Genomic DNA, 19,013 nt, shown 5'->3' on the forward strand with positions numbered 1-19,013 from the left:
TAAGTGAAAAATATGTATTTAAAAGTGAATATACAAAATAAAGTTAAAAATCCATGCATGGATTTGGATCACTGGTAAACTTTTCCCAGATGGCGTATTGCCTTTCTGGACGTATTTTGTGGCCCGTAAATCGGTTAACAAGTTCGCAATCGTCCTTCACAATAGCTCCGCAGCTGAACATAGGGTTGTGTTGAGGTGGGTGGACTCCGATGGCTCGTGCACAATGTCCTGTTATGAACACATCTTCGATCTTCAACATCCTCAGCTTTTTGGAAGCTTTATACAAGTGTGGTACAATATCTCCAGATACAACATAACCAGCTCCAGCCACAAACAACGGATGGGCGTTTGGAGGCGTTATTCCTTCTGGGTGAATGGGCTTAGGTGCAGTGTACTGTTTGATGCAACCTGTGGAAAGAAAGAACGTGAACATCAATATGGAATGGCATCAGGTCTTTTGTCCCTGTAAAAAAATGTTTATATCTAAAAGTTCAACTTATTATAAACATGTTTTGTCAGTACTATTCCAATTTATTTCGTCACTTATCTGGCACAGGGAAGGAAGTGCCAATTACGTTTTGTTTTCTTTGCTATTTTTAAAATGTAAATAATGCATTGAGTGTTATAGATAGCCCTGAAATTTTCTCACATAACAACTGAAAGAAAGTTTCTAAAATCCACAATTAATCCATTAACTGCGGCAGAGCTACGTACATACAGACTCTCTAAAAATGGGTCTTTTTTTGCATCTATATGTAGACGGTATTTCAAAATTAACGGTTCTTATATTGTGGCAAGTCATTTTTAGACAAAACAATCTATTGTTGATGCTTTGTCAGTTCCTGAAAAATATTTTTTTCCAATATGGACTTAAGAGCCGCGGTGGTGTAGTTGGTAGGGTGTCTGACTAACATTCGGAAGACCCAGGTTTGATTTTTGGGGTGGTGTTCTATGGTCGGAATTTTACCTGCTCTGGGGCTCACCCAGCCTCAAATAAATGTATACCTGGGGGCAATCCTGAAGAGTAAAGGTGGTCGGAGCATGGTGCTGGTAACATCACCTCCAATTTGGATGTGATTGAGAATATGATGAGGAGCCCTAAATGTGCCTTCAAGGCATGGTGCTGTATGCAGGGGGAACTTTACCTTACCTAGTATGGAATGTTTACTTGCGGCAGAGTCTATATGTAGATTGTTTCCCTTAGCTTACCTTACCCCCTCCCCCCCTTCCCGACGTCTATGCCTTCAACACACATGTATACTGTTTTCTGTATAATCTACATATAAAGCTATGTACTAGGGATGTTCAATATATAAGTTTCCCTGTGTTATAAAATATTGTATAAAGCAATGCCATTAAAAAGAAGCACATGGTTGACAAGCGCCATCCTTCGTCTACAAGGAACAACAATCGATTCGTTATCAGACGTGAAGGCGCATGCGCTCAAGGGCGAAAAGTAAATAGTTGTTCGGAAAACGTGGGCTCGCGTCATAAGGAGTTCAGAAGCATGGATGGTGCACGCGTGTTGGAAAGCTGGAGTAAAGGAGAAGTTCGTTCTGTCATTCGATATGAATGGGCGAATGGCTTACCTCCTAGTGCCATTCATAAAAAAATTGTTGCTGTTTATGGTGATTCCGTAATGACAGTAGTTAGGCGTTGGTGCAAGTTGTTTGATGATGGCAGGTGTGCATTTTTGACAACGTTCGAGCCGGGCGATCTTCGAGTGCCACTACTGATGAGAACATTGCGAAGGTGGATGAACTTATTCAAGAAAACCGTCGAGTGAAGATACGCGAGGTTGCAGAAAGGTTGAACATTTCTGTTGGAACAGCCCATCACATCATTCATGACAAATTGCAATGCCGTTTTCTGGGTTCTGCTTATGGACTTTTTGGAACGAGGAAGAACAATTAATGCTGACCGTTATTGTCAAACATTGGTTAAACTGAAAAACGCAATTCGACATAAGCGACCAGGTCTCCTGTCAGCTGGTGTCATTCCTCTTGACGATAACGCTCGCCCCCACTCAGCAGTGCAAACACACCACAAAATTGAAGAATTGCGGTGGGAACGGCTGCCCCACCCTCCATACAGCCCCGATTTAGCACCGAGTGATTTCCATCTTTTTCCGGTGTTAGTCTGAATTGCAAGGTTACCGTTTCGAAACAGATGAAGAAGTGAAGCGTAATGTGAGAATAGTGCTCAATAGCCAGAGGCCTGATTTTCTTGCAAAGGGTATGGACAAATTGGTGCAACGGTGGGACAAATGCCTGAATCTCTATGGGGATTATGTGGAGAAGTGAGGAAGTATCCTCCTACACGTGTGTATATATAGTTTTCTAATGTATCTTAAATTTTTTTTTTTTTTTTGCAGCATACGGAAAGTTATATATTGAACGACCCACGTAAATAAATAATTTGGAGGGTTTTCATAATGTTAAATCTTCCTCTAAGCTACAGAAAATTGGAAGGACTACGTACCTTGGGGAAGTGGTACACCCAACGGCGAAAGAAGCAGTAGGCAAATTGTCCACCACCATTTTAATTCGGTCTGTATTACACATTGTGATGACAATGAATTGAAATAAAGATGTCAATAAGACGAGAACAATGTCTTCTTCGAACCAACATACTCGTACTTTAATTACTTAAAACAACACAGGATGTACAATAAAAAAGTAATGAAAATAGTGGTGGACAATTTGCTTAAAATTATCTTTGCCATTGACTGTACATATAGCAGTGTGTCAACTCTTCATTGAGAGCAAGGGGTGTCCAAGAGAGGGATTAGATAATGGTGTGGACCATTGTGGGGGGTATATATTTTTCTTGAAATAATGTAAAATGCAGTGTGTGTATTTTTCTAAAATATTGAATATATGAAAAAAATTACATCTTGGCACCATTCTGCAGTATGTGCAATGAGGTGGGGCAGGGGGAATCAGAGTATATTTTTCTTAGTAATTCATTTACTTTAGCTGGTTCCAAGTTGCTTTTGCTACTAGGTGCAGTGTGGGAATTAAGCTTTTTGCTTTGCGGGATGCCTACCCGGTGGCGTATTTGTGATCTCATTTCTGGGGTAGGTTCTTTGGGTACACAAATTTACATACATTACCAGTCAGTAAAGTCTCCCTGAGGGTGTAGTGGTAACGTCGTCACCTTGTATTCAAAGGGTCCCAGGTTTGATACCTGCTGGAGGTGCATAGTTGTTCGGATCCCACTTTAAACTGTAGGTCCAACCCAAATTAGCCTATCTGTGCAGAAAAGTGGACTTAAAAACTCAAACCAGTCACTACACTAAACTATACCTTTACCTTAGAACAGTGTTCCTGTCCTAACTCAAGTCATTAAATCTTGTGAGAACATTAACAAGAATAATTTTAAACACTTCATTTCCCCCCTTTTTTTCTTCCCGAAATAATTCGTACACAATTTACAAGAAATCTACTCTTGCTATGATCTGATATTTTATCATGTAGCGGTGGTGCTTGTTCCATGATTAAGAAATAGTATACTCTATGCTTTCAATTATATATTCTTTGTGGGGGAAATCCCCGACAACACCCCCGCAGCCCCCGTTAACTTGAGCACTGACTAGGTGCACCATACTTAATCAGATGAATAATTGGAATATTTTTTTAGGGTGGGGGGCAGATCAGTTACAGAGACTCCCACACCCTCTGGCGACGTCTCTGGAATGGAAACTAAGATCGTCTGGCGGAAACCTACGTGTACCACCATGTTAACTATGGGCGTTGCCAGAAATTTTTGCGGGGGGAGGGGGCAAATGATAATAGTTGAATAGTATATAAATAATAAGTATTATTGCCAAGTTTATAAATGTTATTATACAATAAAAAATATGATTATTAAACTAACAAAAATAAATTTTATTAGAAATAATAACCAAACGAGTGTATACCAGAACTACTATTTTCCATTATTTCTTTTGCATTTTATGCAGTTAGTGTCTGAATGCATTTTGATATTAACCTTTGCACGTCTCGTTCAAGAAAAGGCTTTAAATGTTAGGTTTTTTTTTTTTTATATATAAAGTGTGTTGTGTGACCTCTATCCTACAACTGTAATTATTAGAACTTTCAAAACTGTGAAACTATTTGTTCTTTGGATGGGATGGTAGAATTCAACCTTGTTCCTGTATTTTCCACTCAATGGTTTCCATCCAATGCATTTTTTTTTACTTTGATTATTCTGTTCGAATACTAACTAAATGAACTTTATTTCTGTTCGCCCATGTTGTTGACGCATTGTTTCCCATTCATCCCAGTGTTGTTGTTGTTTTGTTTTTAACAGGTGATAACGTGCCTCCCCGATGGTGTAGTGGTAACATCGTCGCCTTGTGATCAAGGGGTCCTGGTCGTGAGGAGGCACATGGCACAGTGGTTCGGATTCCACTTTAAAACTGTAGGTCCAGTCCCGATTAGCCTTTCTGTGCATAAAGTGGACTTAAAACCACACATCAATTAACAGGTGATAACAAATTAGTGTAAGCAGGCTTGTACCCAGGATTTTTTAGGGGGGGGGGTTATATCCGAAAATGTGTTTATATATAATGTGAAGAGATTACAAAATAGTTGAGATGTTTTTATTAAGTGTTAGATTTTATTTCATTCTTGCTTTATAGTCATTAATAATAATGATCAATAAGATTTCACACTTAAAACACAAATGCAAGACTAATATATCTTTATTTTGTATATGTTGCTACGTATGAGGGTCGTACGCAGGATTTTTTTTTGGGGGGGGGAGCGTTTATGTGAAAATGTGAAACAAACTGAAGATCAGAAACGCTGTGAGGTTGATTAAATTAGGTTATTTTGCTTTGCTTGTCTGCGAAGTTGTCTAATTGCGGCGATGAAATTGAAGAAGGAACACACAAAGAATGCCTATGCCCAGCAGGGACGGCGACAGGGGTGGGCACGGGTGGGCAAGCGCCCACCCAAAAATTCCTGTGCCCACCCAATCAAATTCAATAAGTACATATACTTGGGGATATATGAATGATTCAATATATAAGTGTATTCTGGTGTTCATAACATGTATATTTAACTTGTGAATATTATCTATGCTACAAATATTCACATATTATCAACACATAAGTAGCCAATTTTGTTATTAGAAGGTGAAAGTAATTACTAGAGCTATTGAAACAAAAACTGTGATCAAATGAATACTTCCATGATTAAAAGCAGCTAGTAGGCTTAGGAGGCTCAAAATTATGCAGGGTATGATCAAGATTAGATCAGAATTTAGGGTGAACTTGATGACTGTAACTCCGGGTCTCCACATACATATATATATCCCGGCCTGAGTATGGTTAAAATAATCTCCAAATAAACAAATAAAAATCTTAGCGTTACTTCCTCCAGCACAATAAATTATTTCGACTTTTTAATTATTATTACAATAATTTAATCAATAAGACTTAGATGGGCAGGCCATGTGACACGAGTGGCAGAGGAAAGAATATTTTACAGGATTCTTGTTGGGAAACTTGATGGTAAGAGACCAGTAGAAAGGCTAAGACGAGGATGGAGGGATAACGTTGGGATGGACCTAAAAGAAATCGGTAAGGATGGGAAAGATTGGATTGATCTTGCCCCGGATAGGGACAGATGGAAGGCCTGTGTTGCTACAGCCATAAACCTTCGAGTTTAAGTATGCTAGAGAGCATAATATAATTTTAATTAGCTCTGCATTGAAATTCCAGAAGTGTCCCTTTTTTATTTCATTACAATTTTTATATACCTGTCATCTTCAAATATCAATATGGTATGTGAAATATCAACTTTATATTCATTCTACTAATAAGAAGGAATCACAATAATCACTACAATACCAAAGTGAATAAATTTTAATAAACCAGTTATGTATGGAAAAAGCTACAGAATTATCCAATTGCTAATGAGTGGCTTATCATATTTAGAAATCCTCGTTCGACACATAAATTTAGCCACATGAATCAGCCAAAAATGTCAGAATCTGTAGATGCAGCTGAAGTAAAGAAAAAAAAGTTATGTCACGAAGTTTATAAAAGACGATTTTGTTAGTTTGTTTGTGAGCCCACTTTTTTGCTCAGATAGGCTAATCGGTACTAAACCTACAGTTTAACGTGTAGTGCGAACCAGTGTGCATTGTGCTTCCATCAAAGGAAGGGGGAGTCGAACACAGGACCTCTTGATTATAATACGACAGCGTTATGCCATTAGGGAAAAATATACAGAAAGAAAGAACTCGTACCAAACGTGGCATTTTATCACCACAGAAGATGCGTCCATTTTAGAGGGTGATTGTCTGAGACAAATATTTGCGACTTTCGGAAAACAACGTCATTGTTCACGGAATTAGCTGCCTGATCCACTAATGAAACGCTGTTTAGATGAAAGTAACGAAGGGGCGAAAACAAACATACGCTGACACTCAAAATACAAGCCCTCATAAATTATTACTTTGACAGTGGTTCCAGGCGCCAGGGACTCGTTGCCCTGAAAGAATAAAGTTTCCATGGTATGCTGCACAGGATAGAGGTTGACATTCTAGTGTGTTCGAAATGGTCACGCCATACAACCCGAAAAATAGATGAATTATTGCTGTTACGGTGATCAACTTCGATGAATTCCTTGTGTCCTAAATCATTTTGTTACCTCAAAAAATATGTTCATGTAACCATACGTGTATTGCTTGCTTCTCCCGTATTAGTAACATGACAGTTCAGGAAACGAATTACAACTTAGCTAATAATCTCTTCATTTCTGAACAGAATCTTCAATCTTACTTGTTTATTAATCATGAGTGATATTTTCTCAAAATAGCTTTTCATTAGCCTATGAATACTTCATGAACAATGAGCAAAGTATTGGTTTTCCGTGTGTGTTTTAAATCATTCCTAATAAGATGTTCATTTTAATCCAAACATTCAGTGGCGGCGATTAGGAAAGTGGGGAATGCAGTTCCCTCGCCACATTTTGCCACTTTTTGCCCCCGCACTATGGCCTTTTTATGCTAAGCCTTTTCTACCAAGAAAAAGTATATTGAACTTGCACCTCAAATGTTGGCACCCAATCGCTGCTACTACAAACATTCAGATAGGTTTGTCAGTTGTGCAAACCTTGTAAACTAAGAAAAGTGACCCCAAAGGAGTAAGAAAACTCTTTCAATCAAAAACTCATACGATGAAAATACTATGCTCAGGAACATGCAAATTACGAGAGACTTCACGATTGTCTACCATCGCACCTTCTATTATTGTCGCCGAATACATAAAATCAAGTATGTGCCTCGTATTTACAACACAAGATTAAACCTAATTCACATTTATTTCACTGTATTAACATGCATGAAAGAATGTGATTAGAATGTATGGCTGCGCATGATTAAACACTTCCTTGAAATAATTGTGTCCATCAGAGACAAAGCGAAAGGAAATGGAACAAGATGTGAGAATAGATTAGAAAAGAATAAAGAGGAAAACAAGAAATGGAAATGGAAAAGAAGTAAGAGGAAAATCGGGAGTGTAAGAGAGAGAGAGGGGGGATACATACGTCTTACATACACATATGTACTATATATGGTCTTACATTTATACAGCCCACCCTAATCTATCAATATGGAGCTCCTGCCCACCCGGTCGAAAATTTCTGGCGCCGCCCCTGATGCCCAGGCTAGGATTCGAACCCGGGATCCTTGGCTTCGTAGCGCGATATGCTTACCACATCCCCACGGGAGGCCAACTTTCTTTTCTTATACCAGGACCACTGAGTAAAACATGATAATTCTATGTTTTAAAAAATATATATTTATAAATTAAATTATACGTGTTAGTAATTAAGCTACACATCATTAAAATAAAGAACATGTCTAAATGTGAGTTTTAAAATACGATACATTTTCGCATCACAATTGCAGTTCGAAAAAAGTAGGGAAAGGGTTCAACTGTCCCGATTAAATCGGGACGTTCAGTATCATTACATCAATGTTTATAAAGCTAAAATTCGAAATACGTATTGCACGCTGCCGTCTTCTGGAGTCTGCCTCTTTACACAGCAAACACATTTTTTACACAGCAAACATATTTTTTACACAGCAAACACATTTACTTGTGCAAGGAATAAATTGAAATTTTAACAATTTTTGAAAAATTGTCGATGTTATTTTCGTAACATTTTATAGGTTCACATTTAAATATTTCATAGTTTGAGAGGGGGGAACATGGCCCCTCCCCTGGGTACGGAACTGAGTGTAAGGTAGACGTAAGGAAGAAACTGGTTCCCTGTCCCGAGCTTGTTTGGCATAAATAGGTCAGCGAAGTCTTGATAAGGATTCGTGCAATTGCGCCCGAATGTAGATCAAGCTAAGTTGCTGTCCATTGTTTTTTTAGTTGAATGGTTGTTTCCAATATGGAGTAGGGGGAAACTGTGAGAAACTATGCGTCTATCACTGCTCCCGATGTAGTGTGTGTGTAGGACGCTTTTGACCACCTCTCCTCTCCTGGATTTTTCTTTGCGAGCGATGTCCATATTTATACAGCACCACCCTCTGGTGGCAGTTGTGTGACTTAACCAGATTGCGAGGTGGTTTGAATGAGCCTGTTCGTCAGGAGGTTGTTAGAATTACAATGGGATTTTTAACTTTCACATAGGTCCTTTCTGTGCCAAAAGTTTAAAAAGTTTTTGCTTATCCAGCAATATCGCTCAGTATTATCAGTTTGACGTCTAAGACAGGAAAATTATGTAATGAAGATCCAAGACGTAAGTATTTATATACTTTATACAATTATTTAAGTTCTTGTAAGTTTGTTACTATGCTCTATGATTAACATTCGTTCCACGTTAAGTTACGTGTGTGACCGTGGTTTACTGAAGATTCTCACACACTGGTATCTACGTATAACAATACATTATATGTTTGTCAAATAACATTGTTTGATGCAGCGTATTGTATTATTGGGTAGATTCATAGCGGAGATAAAGGCATCGAAGTAAAAGGGGCCTGTCAAACTGTTGGTTTCGTACTATAGCCATAACGAAACTTTTGTTCTAATCACTTTTCAATTAGTAATATTAAAATACAGGGGTGCCCATTCCCCCCCCCAAGACCAATGGCGCAATCCCCCCCAAAATCATGTCATGCGTCCCGTCCCCCAAATCATATCATATATATATATATATATATATATATATATATGTCCCCCAAATAATCATATCATTGGCGCCCTCAAATCATATCGTAATCCCCACAAAGTATTTAATTACGACAGCGTGTCTACCGAAAGTAACTTTTTTCTCAGCTTTACTGAACACTAACTACTACTTGATATGCCCCTCCTCCATAAACAGGGATGCCCATCACTTAAGACCGCCCATAAAATCGTTCATCATAATCCCCCAAATATTTTTGGTGAATTCTTAATAAATGATGTTTATTTGAATGAAATACCATGTTAAACTGTCCATACTTTTTAATTGTTTGATTTTGGAAAAATACTTAAAGCTAGCACATTAATTGGTTAAGTAGTAAATTAATTATGTAAATATGCATATAAATAGTGTTTGTGAGTGGGTTTATAAAACTCACAATTTCAGTATTTAACACAAATTGTTACCCAGCTTAAGATAAAGATAAAAAATTCAACCTTGGCAAACCAAATAACATGCTCCAGCCATATGACCGATTCAATTATTGTTTTGCGACACGTTACAGAACCCTAGCTAGACATTCTTAAGCTCAGGGTAATAATATAATTCGGATTCTCTTTCTCTTTCAAAGTACTCACCCCCCCCCCCCGGCCCACGTTTTCTTGGGGGTAAATATATTTTATTAACTCGTAACAAAAATTACGTGGATTTTATCTTCAGTTCAAATGTAACTTGTAAAAGTACAATTTTCTTGTGACAAGAAGTTAGAAATGCGGATTCGATATATTTTTGTTCCAAATTATGCATCTGCTTTAAATTAAGCAGCATGCATACTAACACTAAGCATTGTATGCTAAGAAGTGACTTTATTAATGAATATCGAGAACATCGCTTATGTCTTGGAATGCAGCTGTAGTATAAAACTTCACATTCAATTCAGTAATGCTCCCCCTTTAAATTTAATACTCAATCCTCCCACCAAAATTTCCATGTAAATTTTAGACTTACTGTTGATATTGAAGATCTTTTCTTCATCTAATGGATTAAATATGGTGCATATAAGGTCTCCATAAAGAGCAATGCTTTCATATCCAGGGTGCAAAACACCATTGGCGTATCATCAGGTCGTTCTCGGGCAATTATTTAAGGCGAGTTGTATCGTGACGGACGGTAGTTTCCTTGTTAATTCATTCTATTTGTTCTAGTAAACGTACCGTTTCAGACTTTTTCAAATACTGTTACGAACAGTCAAAAAATTCGCGAAGAAATGTTGTAGTTCGTTGTTGGGGACAGTGCGGCCCAAGGGATTTTAACTAAGAAATTGCTGTGCACTTAGCATTCTGTCTTGACGTCACAGCATCTTGGTAGACGGAAAGTAAGTTCTGTCCCGAACGCATATGAAAAGAGGGGTAACAAGGCAACGGAACTTTTTCGGGAAAGTGACGCAGTCCAAAAAAGATGAATTGGTAATTACATGAAAGTGACTACATGCTTTCGTATTTATTGTGTTCAAATTACAGAACTTTAGGTTGCATAGTATAGATTTCTTTATTTTACCCAACGCACACAACCTGAAAACTCAGCAGTTGTCACCTATACAACGTGTTTGACACTTGATTAATAACTAAATTTTGTACCTCAATTGGTTGTGCATTGAAATCAAGGGATCCAGAGTTCGAGGCACATGGTGGTTCTGATCCCACTTTAAACGGTAGGTCAGTCCCGATTAGCCTATATGTGCATAAAGTGGACTTAGAACAATGGATGTCAATCTAAAATTACATTTCAGTCACGGCCATTTATGTTAATAATTATAAGAGCGTTACAGGAACATGGTAACTCAGTGGCGGCGATTGGGTTCCAAAACTAGGGGAGCGAAACCGATATATTTACCTTTGTAGATAAGGTTTAGCATATTGTGGAGGAAAAAGTGGCGAAAAGTGGGGGGGGAAGCTGCCCCCTTAATCACTGTCACTGTGGTAACTTAAGCTCGACCCCTCTCCGTGGACAAATAAATGCCTTGCCTTGCTTCCTTCTCCATGGCAAAAATCCTCCAGTCGTCCATATATGTCATTGACCCTCCGTTGAAGAAGCCGTTCTTTTAAAATTACCAAACATCGTTGTTGTGCTAAAATCAGGCAGAAATGAAGAATTTCAGTTTCATTAGCATATTGATTCATTTTCTATATTTTACTTCGCTTTTTGTGCCACTTTTGGCTAATTTGCGAAGATGGGGATGAGTGCCGTTCAACTCCAAAACACCTCTGGCACCCCTAGGGGGGTGGGGGAAAGGGATGACATGTAAAACGGCCGATATTAGTGTGGAATCTATAGTTTTTGGGGTCGCTAAGATGAATAGTGACACTGCCAATGCCGTTTAATTTATTTATTCTTGCTCCTGGAGGGGAAACTAAAAATGTTGTTGATAAATTGTTGTTAAATTTATATTATAGTGAATGTGTAAAATATATTACTTTATAATTTGTATACTGTACTTATGCTTTTAAATACCTGTAAATAAAATTAGTTACATTCTACGCTATAGCTAGAATTCATAAAACACCAGGGCAACGCCGGGTAATCAGATAGTCTTAAATAAAGTAAATTAGAATGAGAATGTGAGGAGCTAATGTTCTCGCACATAATCCTTGATTAATTTATGAAATTTCCAGTACACAAATAATATTTTGTCACAAAATGAAATCATGTTGAAGTTATACATTAGGCCCCTTATAGGGGGAAGCAAACGAGAACTGGAGGGCCCGGGCACCTGACCCCTGTTTCCCATGTGTTGGTGGTGTGTGGAGAAATAAATCATTGTGTGAATGCACACTCAAGAGACAGTGGTTTATGTTCCTAAGTCTTGGGACTGAAAAAATATAGGTGCGCGCATAGTCTCTGAAGAATGCATATTGTTCCTACGAATTTTAGGACCACGTTCCAGATGCCCATTTAGCCGATATGCGTGACGGAGCGGTTATCGCAGCGCACTACGACACCAGGGGATCCGCGTTCGAATCCCAGCCTGGGCATGGAGTGTGGTGAGTGTCCCTTCGTCAATTTCATCATCACTCATTCTCATCGTTGCGATTCGCCAAAAGTGATTGTAAAAAAGCGACGCTAAATAACAAAAATCAACTCAAGATGCCCATTTACTGTAATTAACTGCTGAAATGAGATACAATAAGCAACCAACCAGTTATCCACCGCTTCTGTCCCTGTTTGGTCACGTGAGATGCAAGAAGAGGAACGTTGACGAAGATGTCATCGTCTGTTTTGAAGAAGAACGACAGCTGGGGACAGTGGATCGAGGCCCACTTGAGGGCCATCACAGTCTTCAGCGTCAGGTTAACGTAGCTGTCCACAAAATCCTCCTGGATGACATCGTGGAACTTGGCACTCTCTTCCAGCACACGAGACTGCACTTCCGCCTTCCGGGTTGCACCCAAAACAAACAGGAGCTTCGCCCCCAACGCATCTAGTTCCCCCTTGGCCCCCCACGTCTCGCGAATGGCCTGCCTTTCGACGAAGTGATCGACGTTCGAAGACACGAAAATAAATAAATTCACTTGTTCCGCCTTCCCGCATATGTTCTTTTCGTTGATGATGTAAGCGAAGTTATGTGGATTAACCACGTCATCATCTCCGTCTATTCTGGCAAGCAGTTTCTGGTAACTAATACTGTTTTGAGGTTCTTCTGACACTAGATTCTTCTTGAGATTGTCCGTTTGTACTGCGTCAGGTGTTGCTGTGAAGGGTGGGGTTTCGTTGGCGAACAGCAAGATGCACAGAGCGATAACGACCAATCCACAGACTCCTATCCAAGCCACTGGAAGACGACCTGTTCGGCTGTTCCACAGATTCATCGTTTTCCTGGAAGAAAAAGAAAATATATCCAGTAATTATGTGCTTTGTACCTTTTTAAAGGTGTTATTCGTAATAAGATCCATAAGTATTAACAAGCAAATTGTCCATCACCACGTTTATACTCTTTCTTTTAGGCAACGAGAGCTTGAAGAATTGAAACAAAAAGCCAAACAAGCTGCTCACAAAATCAGCACCAACATACATATCAATCCAATCCTTAAAACCGTGTAAGATGCAAAAGAAAAATTAATGAAAACAGGAATTGACAATTTGCCGAGAAATACTTGTGCATCCCTATGTACACCCAACGCCGAAAGAAACAGTAGGCGAATTGTCCACCATCATTTTCATTCGGTCTGAATTACACAATGTGATGACAATGAATTGAAATAATGACTTCAATAAGCAGAGAACAATGCCTGCTTTGAACCAACATAGTTTCATTCCTCAAAACAATGCAGGATGTAGAATAAAGAAGTACTCAAAATAGCGGTGGACAATTTGCCTACTATTATCTTTGCCGTTGACTGTACTAGATCCTTCAACAGCCAACGTTCATAGATGTAAGGTAATGAAAACTTTATTTGTTACAAGGTTATTAGAAAAATTACGCGAGCAACATACTTTAAAAATAGTGACGCCTAAACAGGAAGTTTAGTGTGTTTCACAAGTCGTGCAAACCAAACTAACATGAAAACTACTAGAAGAGATATTTACACCGGGTTTTCTGCCTTTTAAAGCCTCATCCGATATTCTTCCATGCTTAATATAATCAGTTTACTCCGTACAAAAACTTTTATAAATTAATCAATGGCGGAAGACTGACAGAATTGTTTTTCCAGAAATGCACTTTTCCGTGAGAAAAATATAGCATAAGAAATTTTCGAAGAGTCTTTTGAAACATGCTGTACAAGTAGAAGTTTTGCAGTTGTAAGCGAAGGTATTCAAGTTTAACAACATAAAATTTCACTTGGAATTAACTTTCTCATCTCTTTAAGTTTGAAGTTTGTCCATTTTATAAGCTGCACAGATAGGGAATCGGGACTGGACCTAGAGTTTAAAGTTGAACACGAATTACTATGTGCCTCCACAAGGTATCGAACCTGGATCCCCTTCATTACAATGCTATGACGTTATCATTACAATGCTATGACGTTACCACTACGTCATCGGAGAGGACCTATTTGCTCTTAAAGAATGTCTGCTAGGATGAAGATTGCGAGCTGCAACTAAATTTGCAAAGAAACAGAATAATTAGTGAAACGGAATCCTCTGCATGAACATACTGAATTTATATTATAATATTTTATAATTAGACAAGTGGTGATATCATGTTAAATATACCTATGTGTTGACGCAAGAGGCAATGGCCAAACTATTTCTGTGAGAACGTCTGCCCCGCTTGACCTGTCCCCTCACTTTTGTGCCTCCCCACTCATATTTTTCTGACGCCGTTACTGATTAGAGATTGTATATTTAGTAAACAACTTCAAAGCATATCTGTAATCTGTTGCTGTGTTTAGAAGTTTGTTGTATTACCAAACAGCAAGAATCTAGTTCGGCGTCTTTCATGTAGGACAATAAGTCATCAACATAGAGAGAGAGTATTGATGTGTTGCAGTTTATGACAGCAGTTAAAGACGATGTGGTACAGTGGGATCCTTGAGTATTACCGTGCCAAATTGTCCATGACTATTTTCATTAATTTTTCTCTTACATCCTATGTGTTTTTAAGCGATGGATTTTTATGTATGCTGGTGCAGAAGTTGTCAATAGCGTGTTTTGAGCTTTCGTGTAATTCTTGAAGCTCTTATTGGGTCAAATAAAGTGCACGAACATGTTGATGGACAATTTGCACTGTCCACCCAACAACAAAAGAAATATTAGGCGAATCGTCCATTACATTCATTCAGTCTGTTTTCCACAATGCGACGATCATGAGTTAAAATTAAAATATCAATGAGCAGAGAACTATATCTGTTTGGCATCAAGAGAATTCCATTCCTTAAAACAATACGCGATGCAGTAGAATGAGAAGGAATGGAAGTGGCGGTGGATAATTTGGCTGTACATAAAGAAAGAAAGAATGCAATGCTGACATCTTTAAATGATGCAGGAATTTTTCACCTCGTCGTGCGAGATCGTTTCTTTAGCTGCCACCCGTTCTGTTGTTTCAGTGAAGAGGGAGGATTGTCATTTATTGTGTTGATTGACTTTTGTTAGTTTCAGACTTGTCCGGAAAGGGTGGGACCAGGTGCGAAATCCTGGGAGGGAGGGGGTCAGGGAAATTTCTTTTCCACCAACAATCTTGTCCTAAAAAAAATCTCCCAAACCAAACATTTCCGGGGGGAGATTTTGTTATACGAACAGAGAAAAGCAATTTTGTTTAAATTTAGTAAAGATAATATCTGAAAATGCACACAACAGAACGAAAAAATGTCTGCCTTTGTGTGTTTGTGGATGTTGCATACTCCCTTTCTCTCTCGACCATTAACAATATATACACAATAGAAGTCAACAAGAATGCAAGATAAATATACATAAGTACGAACTCTATACGACGCACGCTTTTAGAAGCGATATCGGGCGGGGCCACGCAGAGGGTGTGCGTGGCGATCAGCCAATGGCAGGAGCGCAACGTTGTACAGTTAGGAGACTGCGGCGCGGAAGTTAAAAGGCGTGTTCTGTATTTTTCTTGCGCGCAAGAAGTATTCATAAAATTCGCCACATTAAGGTTCATCATAAGATGGAGAAATACATTTTGAACCTGACTGTCCAAGTCCCATGAATTTCCGTCGCCTACAGCCGGAGTTATCGTTCCTAAAAGAAACAAGGGAAACATCACCTTTCATTTCCTTCCGCCTGTTTTTTCGTTGCCACCGTATTGACGCAGCTGAGTTGTTGTGTCTAGGGAAAACTGTGGGTGTTAAATTCGCCTCGATATAAACAATGACCCTTCATTGTCCTGGGCGTTCTCGAACATTGAAAGTCTGGGTCAGTTTGAGTTCAGCGTTTTCGTAGCAAGGCCGGTGTAAAATTTTTCGCTCATCGTTCACTCGTGGGCCACGAAGAACAGTTTGTGAAAAGATTAAATACAGCCCTTTCGTGCAATAGTGTGTGTTCCGTGTGTTCTTTTTTATTTTAAATAATACCTAGCACCAGTAGTACAGGCACCAAGGGTGTAAAATCTAACCATTAACCTCCAGGAGAGTGACTCGGAAATGAGTGAAATCAGTGACACGGAGACCGAGGAAGACGACGAGAGCGGTGATGAATAAATAGCTTCAAGCTTCTTTCAGGTATGGGTTTCTCTTATAGGCTACAGTGATAATGATATTATAATCCTGTGTAGAAATATTCATTATATTATTTCACTGTACTCATATACGAGTATACTGTGCATGCATTATCAAAATAATGGACCCATCGCGAATTTTCTGTCCTGCCCTTGCGCTAGCAGTTAGTTTGGCAACAGCGCAGTAGCACTGGCTGGGTATTGGCCGAACTCATGTTCCTTCTAAAAGCGTGCGCCGTATAATGATTTGATAGAAACCAAATATAAAAAATATAAAACTTGCACTCGTAAAACCATTTCAACTATTTTCTATTTTATTATTTTTTTTCAACCAGTAAAGGAATTAGTTTGCTACTGTGTTATATATATATATATATATATATATATATATATATATATATATATATATATATATATATATAACATAATAAATATGTATAATATAATTCACTCATGTGCATTTGTAAATTATGATCTTCCTCCCCCACCAGTTTTCAATTATTTCGCACCTTGGGCTCATTTCATTTTAGACGTCGAAGGAAGGTTCAATTGTACACGCACACACACAACCTACGGTGCTATTTCTAGGGGAGGATGAGGCCGAATGTCACTTTCTGGTTGCAAATTTTTAGCCTTAGGCGCGTGCTATGTATATGATTCCTGTGCTTTAAAATATGAAATATTCTCCCACTGGTAAATTTTCAGATTTACACTGCCGATTTACTTACATAACGGTTGCATACTGCCATAATTCGTATTTTTGTCGCGACGATGAGGATGAATGGTTATGAAATTCATGAAGGGACACTCACAAAGAACATCCATGCCCAGGAGACCGTGAGGAAGAGAATGCTGACGAAAAAAGTAGTTCAAGTTTTCACCACCAGGGGAAAATGTGGCGCTGAAATCTGGTGCACAGTGAACAACATCACGTTCACTAACCTAAACTTTAATTACGGCCACTTGGTAGCTACTATAGCAGCATTAGACAAATAAAAGTATAAACAAGGTTTAAAACTTGTAAACAGAACTAGAATTTTAGGGTAAATGCCTATTTGGTTCCTTAACGAGAAAGTGTAAAACGATTGCATCATTACTAGAGTGGGTGACATTCACTCAAGTATTTACGCAAGTACGGGCACCCGTGCAGGTGTAGTCGGTACACAGTAAGAAACTACATTAGCACTTTGTTCCGGGAAACTCTGTACAGTGTAGCAGAAAATACACAATGATACCACCTAAGAGTTTGATATTTGATGAATTTTCACTCAGTTTCGCTTTGAAGTGTTGATTACGCGTTCGACATTAGTTTTGATTTTTTCGTTACAGTTGCCACGATCAGCCTACCGCCGTTGGGACCAGTGTTGTCACATGAAGGGAAATTTCCCTTTTGCAGGGATATTCGGACAGAAATTTTAGCCAAAAGGGAAAAGGGAATTTCGATGAAAAATACCACAATTTCAGGGAAATTTTAAGACATTTGACAACATTATTACAGTTGATGTTAAGTTCCAGTTTCATATTCACATTTTCATTTCTTCTGTTCTTTTATCTGCTCCCTTGAAGATAACCTGTATCTATTTATATTTCTGTTACGTACATCGCTTTTCTGCACCTTCGAATAATAGTAACGATGAGGATTAACGATTAAATGGATTCCTGACCAGGATCCAAATCTGGGACATCTGGTCAGGAAGCGATGAAAGTGACATATATGTGAAAAATTTAACATTTTTTATTCACACGGACATGGACCAACGGAAATACTACTACTGCTTCCACCACCACTAATAATGATAATTTCAGCTACTGCTACTTCCACTACTAATACTTATCATTATTATTATTGTATGATTTGCTTAGGTGAAGGGAAAAATTTGTCCAAAAAGGGAAATTTTGCCCCTTGGAAAGGGAAATTGTGCCCTCATATTGAGGCAACACTGGTTGGGACCTCTCTAAAGGAATAGGATCCGCTAGAATCATGGATGGGCGGCGGTTGAAAACGTAGCATGAAACACAGGATACGGTAAGTACCAGCTCCATTTTCTTCCAGGCTCTTGCTGTGCTTTGACTTTAGGCGTCCTTTTTCCTTTTATTTTATGCGTGAAATGTGTGGTTAACTGTGTGTATTATGTAGACAGCAGCGTGTCCAGGAATTTTGTAAGAGAAGTGCAATGGCCGTATACGCAGGGTTGTTACAAGTCCAGGAACGCATAAATTCTAATTGGTTCTATTGGGTTCCGCAACAGGACTAGAACTTACTTTTTTTCTCCACACTTTAAATAAAGTTGCTTATTGTTTCATTTCAGTACGTAAGTTGGACCGTATTAAAACTGATTTGGAAAAATGTTCTACTTTACAGACAAAAAAGATTCTTTACGGTTCAGAACCCATTCATCAGAGGAGTCTCGTGAACGCATGCGTCAATTGTGGGAAAAAGGACAGCTTGCTCTGCGACGACATTCATGAGCATTTCTACATTCTAATTTCTTCATATAGGAGAAGTATTTATTTTACACGAGAGCGCTCAACTAAGCTTATATTACATTTCTTGGATCTGAAGTGAAAGAAAGTAATAATTATTTTCCCACAATTGATGCATGCGTCACTTCATATCCAAGAAATGTAATATAAGCTTAGTTCAGAGCTCTCGTGTAAAATAAATACTTCTCCTATATGAAGAAATTAGAATGTAG

At 38.6% G+C, this 19,013-nt stretch overlaps 1 protein-coding gene and 1 long non-coding RNA gene across 2 annotated transcripts in view; one reads left to right on the forward strand and one right to left on the reverse strand.

Annotated features, from left to right (window-relative positions):
- LOC146003890 (beta-1,3-galactosyltransferase 1-like) overlaps positions 1 to 19,013 on the reverse strand; it is a 73,588-nt gene continuing 54,575 nt past the window's right edge. The window contains exons 2-3 of the mRNA XM_083142358.1: positions 12,352 to 13,028; positions 1 to 408 (exon numbers count right to left, since the gene is read on the reverse strand). Of these exons, the coding sequence (XP_082998484.1) occupies positions 44 to 408; positions 12,352 to 13,028 (1,042 nt within the window). The 3' untranslated portion in view covers positions 1 to 43. The remainder of the gene's footprint in view (positions 409 to 12,351; positions 13,029 to 19,013) is intronic.
- Positions 18,261 to 19,013, forward strand: part of LOC146003891 (uncharacterized) — a 98,204-nt gene continuing 97,451 nt past the window's right edge. The window contains exon 1 of the long non-coding RNA XR_014443865.1: positions 18,261 to 18,343. This is a non-coding gene — a long non-coding RNA (uncharacterized LOC146003891). The remainder of the gene's footprint in view (positions 18,344 to 19,013) is intronic.

The sequence above is a fragment of the Lepisma saccharinum genome, chromosome 21 (assembly GCF_977018435.1).
Source record: "Lepisma saccharinum chromosome 21, izLepSacc3.1, whole genome shotgun sequence".
Taxonomy (NCBI): domain Eukaryota; kingdom Metazoa; phylum Arthropoda; class Insecta; order Zygentoma; family Lepismatidae; genus Lepisma; species Lepisma saccharinum.